This window comes from Aegilops tauschii, chromosome 7 (genome assembly GCF_002575655.3).
Source record: "Aegilops tauschii subsp. strangulata cultivar AL8/78 chromosome 7, Aet v6.0, whole genome shotgun sequence".
NCBI lineage: Eukaryota > Viridiplantae > Streptophyta > Magnoliopsida > Poales > Poaceae > Aegilops > Aegilops tauschii.
Window position 1 is genome coordinate 513315127 of NC_053041.3, and position 11058 is coordinate 513326184.

Below are 11058 nucleotides of genomic sequence, written 5' to 3' on the forward strand. Positions count from 1 at the left end.
CCCCCAACTCCTTGTCGCGAGCTCGCCGTGGGGCACGACCCTGCCACACCCACCTCACCGTAGACGATGGAGACGCCGGGTGAGGGAAATTCCAACGCGGATCACCAAATGACGTGTCCGTGAACAACCCAACCATCCAACCGTGTTTATCAAATCTAGATTGTGGACTATGACTGGGGTGAGGTGGACGAAGAGAAAATAAATGTGGACAACCGAATCAACTATCAGTGGGCCAGTCAGAGGGGATTTTAAACGCCAGGGGTGATACAAACAATTTCTTTGATCGCCAGTGGATGGCTAAAACTGTTTGGGCGGTCTGGTCAAGACAATGTGGCGACGCGGGAGTTGCCCTGAGAGTACACTAAAAATTGGTAAACTCTAAAATTAAAATAAATTGACTCCGGGATTTTATTTGGGGGGCGAGTGTACTGGGAATTTGGGATCCGCGGCACCTCATCATAATCCAGAAACTGTTATTGGGACAGCCCCGCTTCACCGTACTGGAGATATATAGTACTCCTACTTATTATCGAGGATTTGCCTCAGTTACCGGTGGTCTCTTTCAGTTTCGGGTCGTAGCACAGACAGGAGGAGAGACATGGAGGCGGCCGGCGCGGGGAAAGCGGCGGCGCCGGCGGCCGTGTGCGTGACGGGCGCGGGAGGCTTCATCGCCTCGTGGCTCGTCCGGCGCCTCCTATCCAGAGGAGACTACGCGGTGCATGGCACCGTCCGTGATCCCAGTAATCTTTTCTTGAGATGATCCATCCTCTTGTCCCTCGCAGATCTAGGTGAAAGGAGTATTTAACAAAAAATTATCATATTTCACGCAACTGTGCCTACCAGCTATCACTTTACAAATTTATGCCGAAAACTACCATTTTTAATTATTCTTTGACTAAAAACTACCATATCTAAAAAGTGGCTGATTTTGCTCGTCTAAACCCCTTTCTGACAGGTTGGGCCCACTCGTAACCGTTGATGTGGCACAATAGCCCACTCCGTTAGATTGACTGTTATGTTGACCGCTATGACATGTAGGGCCCACATGTCAATCTCAATAAATATTCTCAGTTTTTTGAACTTTTTTTTTAAAATTTAGTCACTGACTTAAATCTAAACCAATTAGTACTTAGACTGACCACATGGGCCCGTTTGACAGTGACCCAGGCTGATTATGGCTGACCAATTAGTACTTATGTTGACCATGGCTGAGCTCCAGGTCGAGTCCAGGCGCGACGGGGGCCATGGCTAGCTCCCTCTCTCTCTCCCGGCGGCGTCCTGGTAGCTGGCCTTGCGCCCCTTGGCGCTGCCGCAGTAGACGCAGACCCGCCGGAACCGCGACGCCCGTCGCTCCGGCGCCGCCTCGGCCACGCCACTGTCCTCCCCGACGCCGAGCGCGCCGCGGCTCGGCTCCGGCGGCGCCAGCTCCGGGCCCATCTTCGCGGCCGGCGTGGCCCCGATGGCGAACGCGGGCGGCTCCGCTACTACCGCCGCCGCCGTGATGCTCGCGTGCGTGCGTGCCGGCGGCTGCGGCGCGCGCGAGAGGGATTTGTTGGGGAGGGGAGGGAGCAGGGGGAGTGGGAGAGGCTAAGCGGCGAGCGATGGGGGAGAAGAGGTTGATCTCCGCCGTCCCTCTTGCCGTCATTCGCCGTCGGCGATGCGGACTATCCCTGTTCTTCCTCCATGGGAATCTTAGAGGAAGGAGATAGAAATGACATGCGGGCCTTATACGAGTTGACGGTCAAACTTGACGGTGCTGACTTTTTTAGTCCTGACGTGTGGGACAACCCTGTCATAATCGAGTTTAAACTAGTCGAATCAGCCACTTTTCAGATATGGTAGTTTTTAGTCAAAGATTAGTTAAAAAATGGTAGTTTTCGGCACAAATTTGTTAAGTGGTAGTTTGTAGGTAAGGTTGCGTGAAATGTGGTAGTTTTTTTGGTTAATACTCAGGCGAAAGCTTTGCTGCGCCTTATTAAGATGCGAAGTTCCCCGTCTGCAGGCGACCCCAAGAATGATCACCTGAGGGCGCTGGACGGCGCCGGCGAGCGGCTGAGGCTGTTCAAGGCCGACGTGCTGGACTACTCGAGCGTGGTGTACGCCGTGTCCGGCTGCGTCGGCGTCTTCCACGTCGCCAGCCCCGTCCCCGCCGCTAAATCTGCGAACCCCGAGGTACACAAGAGCTAGCTGCTGTGGCTGCGCTTACACGTTCAGGAAACTGCGTGTGCGATGGTGATTAATCGGCTGCACGGCGCAGGTGGAGCTGCTTGCCCCGGCGGTGGCCGGCACGCTGAACGTGCTCAGGGCCTGCCGCGAGGCCGGCGTCCGCCGCGTCGTCGTGGTGTCGTCGGTCGGCGCGGTCTTCATCAACCCCAAGCTCCCAGAGGGCCCCGCCCTGGACGAACACTGCTGGTCCGATGAGGAGTACTGCAGAACAACTGAGGTGACGACCCGGTCTATTCTCTCTCTCTCTCGCTCTGACCACTCAGGAGTAAATTAAGCTGATTTTCCAAAATGCAAAGGAGAGCGATGTAAGCATCAGCTCCAGTTGTTTTTTGTTGACGTATAAATGTATTGTCTAATCTCTTTCATCAGATCCGTCTTTTGGTTGCATTAGCTAGAGCATGCAATTCTACATTTTTCAAACTGATTTTCATGAGAAAACTTGCATCAGTTTGTTTCAAAAAGTTGTTTTCATCCGGTTTCTACTTACTAGTACTACTAAACTGACATGATGGCTTATGTCAGAACTGGTACTGCCTGTCCAAGACACTAGCCGAGCGCGAGGCACTCTCCTACGCAGAGAAGACCGGGCTAAGCGTGGTGACCGTGTGTCCCTCGCTGGTGTTCGGCCCTCCGCTGCAGCCGACGGTGAACGCCAGCAGCTTGTTCCTCATCAAGCACTTGAAATGTAAGCTCCATTTTGCGCCCCTTGATCTTTTCGCATTCAGATTCAGATATGCAAATACAGATGCAGCTCTTGCCAACATACGGCTGATTTGATCTTGATCTACGCATGCAGGCGACGACGCGGACGCCATGGAGGACAAGGTGAGGAACATGGTGGACGTCAGGGACGTCGCCGACGCCCTTGTGCTGGCGTACGAGAGCCCGGAGGCGGCCGGCCGCTACATCTGCAGCGCGCACGCCATGAAGGTGTCTGAAATGGTTTCCATCGTCAGGAGCATGTACCCGAACCTGAACTACCCAAAGAAGTAAGACGCCACACTTAATCCGCTCGCCTACGCCACGTATGTGCAGTGATTGTGTGCAAACTGACAGTAAGCTCGTGATTTTGACGGCGGTGACGATGGTTTTGGCAGGTACGTTCAAGCGGGAGATCAGAAGGCGTTCAGCTCTGAGAAGCTGCGGAGGCTGGGGTGGAGGTTCAGGACGTTGGAGGAGACGCTCAAGGACAGCGTTGAGTCCTACATGGCTGCAGGAATCCTAAACTGAGCTTGGCCATGCATGGACTGTCAAACAAACTGAATTTGGCCGTGGTGTGTGTGTGCAAAAGGAGTGAGTGTGAAGCGTAACCAGATGTTGCTAGTTTCAATTCATGGGCAGCTGGTTAGCTGATTTGTGCCATGATCAAACTGTACCCTGAAAATTGCAGGGTGTTTCTTTTTTGCGGGAAAAACGTTCTTGTATTACTCAAAAATTGAGATTCTTCTATTAAGATACTATAAGCTCGCCGCTTGGTGCATCGAGAGTTGTGGGGACGCTATAGGTCTATCCCGAAAGGGTGTGTGTCGCTGGGCAAGGCGGTTTTGAGAAGGTATTGCCTGATTTTTTTGTTAAACTTTCTTTTTTATGTTTTTCACCGGTTTTAATAATGCTATTTTGATTTTTTTTCCTGCTTTTATTTTTCTTTTCCCTTCTCTTTTTATTCTTTCATTTTATTTTTTCACATGTTAACTCATGAATATTTATTAAAAGGCATGACATTTAAAAAAATATCAAGTTATTTTGGAATTCACAAATATTTTCAAATTTATGAACATAATTCACTAGTATTTTTAACCCTATGAACATTTAAAAATTTTGAACCTTTTTCAAATGCGCAAACATTGTTTGAAATCCACAAAAATAAATATATCTGCATACATTTTTTGAAATTCATGTTTTTTATTAGCAACATATTTTAAAATGCAAGATTTTTTAAAAACAATACTTGAACTTCTTTTGATTTAATAAACTTCTTTGAATAAAATATATTGTACGTCGTTTACGGAACTAGCAGTGGAGTGAGCACAAAAACAGCTAAGCGAGCGAGCGGAGCACGGTGTTGAGTAAGCAAGAGCTTTATGGGCCGGCTGATGTGAACATTATAATAGCCCCCCCCCCCCCCCCCCCCCAAAAAAAACCACCACCACCTGACACCGAGGCCGGCTTCTAAAAAAAAAGCTGACTTCGAGGACAATAAGCACTACACAACCACACACCCAACAACTTCACTCACCTCTTAAAATAAATATCGTCTCCATCGGTAGCCCAACATGATATACAACGTAAGATAATACTACTAGAATATAATTAAAACTCAAGCTAATGTAGATAAAAATCAAGACAAAATAATCGATCGTAATAACCCTCCGGAGACAAAAGAGTTAAACCCATGAGTGAAGAACGGCGCGAAACGCGTGTTAGCCTCTAGTTAAAATCATGTGTGCTAATATTCAAGATGGCATATGGACCCGATCCTAGCCAGACAACACAGTTTGGCCTTGAGATCTATCAAAGGTTGCGGTAAAATGACTAGCACTATTCTGACTATGTCTAATATAAGCAATACAAGAATCACACTCCTTCATGCTTTCTTTTATTTCATGGATAAGAAAAGGCATATCTTGATCTCTTGTTATTATCGCTCTTTACCATCGTTGCAACCTCCAAGCAGACCGACTCAATGTCAACAATCACATTACTCCATTTGTAAGGCCAATGATAATCCTTCCATGAGGGCTATAATTTCAACTTGAAGTGCATCATTGTATGAAAACAGTCGCCGGCTAGAACTAAAAGTAATGTTGGCCATCTGATCTCTCAAGACCATTCCAGCTCATGTGGACCCATCCAAGAAGTAAACCATTTGTGTTAAGTTTGACCAGGCCCGGATTCGGAGGAGTCCAAGTGCATGAAACCGAAAGAAGCTGGCCATTATGACATGTGCTCCTAGTGTGCAGGAATCATGTTTTGCTAGGAGTTTTGCTCTTCATTGGGTCGTAATAAGGATCCATCTCAATAGAGTGAAGAGTAGCCAAATAGCTTGAGAGGAACCTTGTAGAAACTTCAATTGGAGGGGCAGGCGAGTGCACCAACTCATTTCAGACAACGCCATATTCGTCGTAGCAGCATCATAAACCGGAATCACATTGATTCATCCATATCACAAATAGACCGTATGAACCATTCATTACCCTTTGGTCCATTAACTCATAAACCGAGCGAAATCACATCTGCCTTAAGTGGAAATTAGCCTGATTGTAGGTTCAGGGGCGATCCAACGATCACGCCGGATCCTAGTATTTTGCCCATTACCAATCCGCCATACTAAACCTTTTTTCAAGAGGTCTAGACGATGGCAAATAGCCTTCTGCCAAGTAGATGAAGGGTTCCCCGTGTATAATGTATCCTCCGGTCTGCCATTTGGGCGCACGTGAATGTTGTATCCACTAGTTTGCCATTAAGGTAGTATTTAGCATGGTGAGTTCATGACTCATTATGAGTGTTTGCAACAATCTCATGATGTAGTGAAGATCATCGTTATGCACTTATGCACCCATGCTTTTTTTTTCCTGTAAATGTTTAGGCATTGTACAATGCATGTTGCTTGGGAGATGTGTTTAGAGAAATAAATCAGCTTTTTATGCTTATTTGCAGAGGATATACACTTAATTAGACACTCGTCGTGTAGAGATAAGACCGGTGCTTAAAAAAACTTGGTTTATTTTACTATGAGTTGGACAACTGAATTCTCACTGTATTGATTCAGAGTCACATGGGTGCGTTTATATACCACGCGATACACATATTGTTACAACAGAAAAGAGGATAAGCCAGCGACTACGCAGGAGGTGGAGCGACTACGCTGCATGCGGAGTGGCTGGCGATCGTGGGAGCGTGGTCACCGTGGGACTCGGACCATCTCGTTGGCCTTCTGTACGTGCGTTGAGTGGTGTCTTCGAGCACCTCCCCCCCGGCAGCCGAAGCGGGGTGAGAACGGACGTTGAGGCTGGCTCGAAAGGCGGCGAAGACAGTGGTCGGAAGCCCCTTGGTGAAGACATCAACGAACTGCGACGAGGTCGGTACGTGGAGAACGCAGATCTCGCCCAAGGAGATGCGTTCGTGGACAAAATGGAGGTCGATCTCCACGTGCTTAGTCCTCTGGTGCTGGACAGGGTTGCTGGACATGTACATAGCACTGACATTGTCGCAGTAGACGATGGTCGATCGTTGCGGCGGCCGTCGGAGTTCGGTGAGGAGTTGACGAAGCCACACCGCCTCGGCAACGGCGCTGGCGATGCCCTTGTACTCGGCCACCGCGATGGAGCGGGAAACCGTGTTCTGCCGTTTCAAGGACCAGCTGACCAGCTTGTTGCCGAGGAAGACGGCAAACCTGGAGGTCGACTTGCGGGTGTCGGGGCACCCCGCCCAGTCAGCGTCCGAGTACGCCGTGAGGTCGCCGCCAGATGATCTGTAGAACTGCAAGCTGAGCTGAGTGGTGTCGCGGACGTAGCGCAGAACGTGCTTGACTAGCTGGAAGTGAGCTTCGCGGGGATCGTGCATGAACAAGCAACACTGCTGAACAACGTAGGAGATATCAGGCCGGGTGAGGGTGAGATACTGTAATGCCCCTGCAAGGCTGCGATAAAGGGAGGGATCATGAAAGGGTGCGCCGGCGGTGGCGGACAGCTTGGAGGTGGTGTCGACGGGTGTGGGCGCAGGTTTGCAGTTTAACATGCCGGCGCGATCAAGGATCTCAAGGGCATACTGTTCTTGGGAGAGGTGGAGGCCGGTGGTGTGGTGATGCACGTTGATCCCTAAGAAGTGGTGGAGCGAGCCCATGTCACTCATGGAGAATTCACGGTGGAGAGCGGCAATGATTGATACGTCTCCATCGTATCTACTTTTCCAAACACTTTTGCCCTTGTTTTGGACTCGAACTTGCATGATTTGAATGGAACTAACCCGGACTGACACTATTTTCAGCAGAATTGCCATGGTGTTATTTTTGTGCAGAAATAAAAGTTCTCGGAATGACCTGAAACTTCATGGAGAATATTTTTGGAATTAATAAAAAATACTGGCGAAAGAATCAAGACCAGGGGGCCCACACCCTGTCCACGAGGGTGGGGGCGCGCCCCCTGCCTCGTGGGCCCCCTGGTGCTCCACCGACCTCAACTCCAACTCTATATATTCATGTTCGGGGAGAAAAAAATCAGAGAGAAGGAATCATCGCGTTTTACGATACGGAGCCGCCGCTAAGCCCTAATCTCTCTCGGGAGGGCTGATCTGGAGTCCGTTCGGGGCTCTGGAGAGGGGAATCCGTTGCCATCATCATCATCAACCTTCCTCCATCACCAATTTCATGATGCTCATCGCCGTGCGTGAGTAATTCCATCGTAGGCTTGCTGGACGGTGATGGGTTGGATGAGATTTACCATATAATCGAGTTAGTTTTGTTAGGGTTTGATCCCTGGTATCCATTATGTTCTGAGATTGATGTTGCTATGACTTTGCTAGGCTCAATGCTTGTCACTAGAGCCCGAGTGCCATGATTTCAGATCTGAACCTATTATGTTTTCATGAATATATGTGAGTTCTTGATCCTATCTTGAAAGTCTATAGTCACCTATTATGTGTTATGATCCGTTAACCCTGAAGTGACAATAATCGGGATACTTACCGGTGATGACTGTAGTTTGAGGAGTTCATGTATTCACTAAGTGTTGATGCTTTGGTCCGGTACTCTATTAAAAGGAGGCCTTAATATCCCTTAGTTTCCAATAGGACCCCGCTGCCACGGGAGGGTAGGACAAAAGATGTCATGCAAGTGCTTTTCCATAAGCACGCATGACTATATTCGGAATACATGCCTACATTACATTGATGAACTGGAGCTAGTTCTGTGTCACGCTATGTTATAACTATTGCATGAGGAATTGCATCCGACATAATTATCCATCATTGATCCAATGCCTACGAGCTTTTCACATCTTGATCTTTGCTTAGTTACTTGTTCGTTGCCACTGTTACAATTACTACAAAACTGCTACTGTTACTTTTGCCACCGTTACCGTTACTTCCATTCTACTTTGCTACTAAATAATTTGCTGCAGATATTAAGTTATCCAGGTGTGGTTGAATTGACAACTCAACTGCTAATACTTGAGAATATTCTTTGTCTCCCCTTGTGTTGAATCAATAAATTTGGGTTGAATACTCTACCCTCGAAAACTGTTGTGATCCCCTATACTTGTGGGTTATCAGGACTATTTTCTGGCGCCGTTGCCGGGGAGCATAGCTCTATTCTTTGAGTCACTTGGGATTTATATCTGCTGATCACTATGAGGAACTTGGAAGACGAGAAAAGCAAAATTTATCCCTCAACTACGAGGGGATGTAAGTAACTGCCATCTAGCTCTGCACTTGATTCACCTTCTGTTTTGAGTAAACTTGCGACACCTAAACCTGCTTCTGCTATTAATTCTTATATGTCGCATGTTATTGATGATGGCACTTCTGCTATGTATGAAACTACTTCTATGCTTGATACTACTGTGCCACTAGGTGAATTTCTTGATGAACAACTTGCTAGGGCTAGAGAGAATGAAATTATTGAAACTGATAATATTGATGAAAGTGATGATTCTCCCCCTAGATATGAATTACCTATTGTACCTGAGGGTTATGTTATGGATGAAGAAACTGCTAGAGACTTCCTTGCTTGCAATGATAGATATGATCTTAAGAAATTATTAGCTAAGCTGAAAGAAAAATCTTTGAATGCTAGAATGAAATATGACCCTGCTTTTGCTACTTCACCTATCTGTGTTACTGATAAGGATTATGATTTCTCTGTTGATTCTGAGATAATTACTTTGGTTGAATCTGATCCTTTTTATGGCTATGAATCTGAAACTGTTGTGGCACATCGTACTAAATTTAATGATATAGCCACCCTATTCACTAATGATGAGAAAAATCGCTACTACTATATCCTTCAATTATTTCCGTTCTCATTAAAGGGTGATGCTAAAACATGGTTTAATTCTCTTGATCCCGGTTGTGTGCATAGTCCCCAGGATATGATTTATTACTTCTCTGCTAAATATTTCCCCGCTCATAAGAAACAAGCTGCCTTAAGGGAAATATATAATTTCGTGCAAATTGAAGAAGAGAGTCTCCCACAAGCTTGGGGGAGGCTTCTCCAATTACTTAATGCTTTGCCTGATCATCCTCTCAAGAAAAATGAAATACTTGATATCTTTTATAATGGACTAACCGATGCTTCCAGAGACCACGTGGATAGTTGTGCTGGTTGTGTTTTCAGGGAAAGAACTGTTGATCAAGCTGAATTGCTATTGAATAATATGTTGACTAATGAAAATAATTGGACACTTCCTGAACCAACTCCTAAGCCAACTCCGAAGAAAAGGGGTATTCTATTTCTCAGTCCTAAAGATATGCAAGAGGCAAAGAAATCTATGAAAGAAAAGGGTATTAGAGCGGAACATGTTAAGAATTTACCACCTATTGAAGAAATACATGGTCTTGATAACCCGACACAGGTAGTAAAGGTAAATTCTCTCTATAGATTTGATGAAGGTGATATTCCTCGTTATAAGTCTGCTAGCCCATGCTTAGATGAGTTTGATAATTTTATTGTTAAACAAGAAAACTTCAATGCTTATGTTGGTAGACAATTGAAACGAAATGCTTATATGAGTGAACACTTGAGCGATTATATGTCTAGAGTTAAAGGTGAACTTAAACTTATTAGTAAACATGCTTCTATGGTTACCACTCAAGTAGAACAAGTGCTTAAAGCTCAAAATGATTTGCTCAATGAATTAAATAATAAGAAGAATGATAATGCTATTAGAGTTGTGACTAGAGGGTGTAAAATGACTCAGGAACCCTTGTATCCTGAAGGCCACCCTAAGAGAATTGAGCAAGATTCTCAGAGAACTAATGTTGATGCACCTAGTCCTTCTAAAAAGAAGAAAACAAAAAATGATAGGACTTTGCATGCTTCTAGTGAACCTGTTGTTGACACACCTAAGAATCACAATGATATTTCTATTTCTGGTGCTGAAACACAATCTGGTGATGAACATGAACCTAGTGATAATGTTAATGATAATGTTCATGTTGATGCTCAACCTAGCAATAACAATGATGTAGAGATTGAACCTGCTGTTGATCTTGATAACCCACAATCAAATAATCAACGTTGTGATAAGAGAGACTTCGTTGCTAGGAAGCACGGTAAAGAAAGAGAACCATGGGTTTAGAAACCCATGCCCTTTCCTCCTAAACCATCCAAGAAAAAGGATGATGAGGATTTTGAGCGCTTTGCTGAAATGATTAGACCTATCTTTTTGCGTATGCGTTTGACTGATATGCTTAAAATGAATCCTTATGCTAAGTATATGAAAGAAATTGTTACAAATAAAAGAAAGATACTGGAAGCTGAAATTTCCACCATGCTTGCTAATTATACTTTTAAGGGTGGAATACAAAAGAAACTTGGAGATCCAGGGGTACCAACTATACCATGTTCCATTAAAAGAAACTATGTTAGAACTGCTTTATGTGATCTTGGAGCCGGTGTTAGTGTTATGCCTCTCTCTTTATATCGTAGACTTGATTTGAATAAGTTGACACCTACTGAAATATCTTTGCAAATGGCCGATAAATCAACCGCTATACCTGTCGGTATTTGTGAGGATGTGCCTGTTGTGGTTGCAAACGTTACTATTTTAACGGACTTTGTTATTCTTGATATTCCCGAGGATGATAGTATGTCAATTATCCTTGGTCGACCTTTTC

At 45.7% G+C, this 11058-nt stretch overlaps 1 protein-coding gene across 1 annotated transcript; it reads left to right on the forward strand.

Annotated features, from left to right (window-relative positions):
• Window positions 1–529: 529 nt before the first annotated feature.
• On the forward strand, window positions 530–3683 carry LOC109736530 (cinnamoyl-CoA reductase 1-like). Its single transcript, XM_020295742.4, has 6 exons — window positions 530–740; window positions 2003–2172; window positions 2258–2443; window positions 2749–2911; window positions 3023–3215; window positions 3324–3683. The coding sequence occupies exons 1-6, from the start codon at window positions 599–601 to the stop codon at window positions 3454–3456; spliced, it is 987 nt and encodes a 328-aa protein (XP_020151331.1). The 5' UTR covers window positions 530–598; the 3' UTR covers window positions 3457–3683.
• Window positions 3684–11058: the final 7375 nt, after the last annotated feature.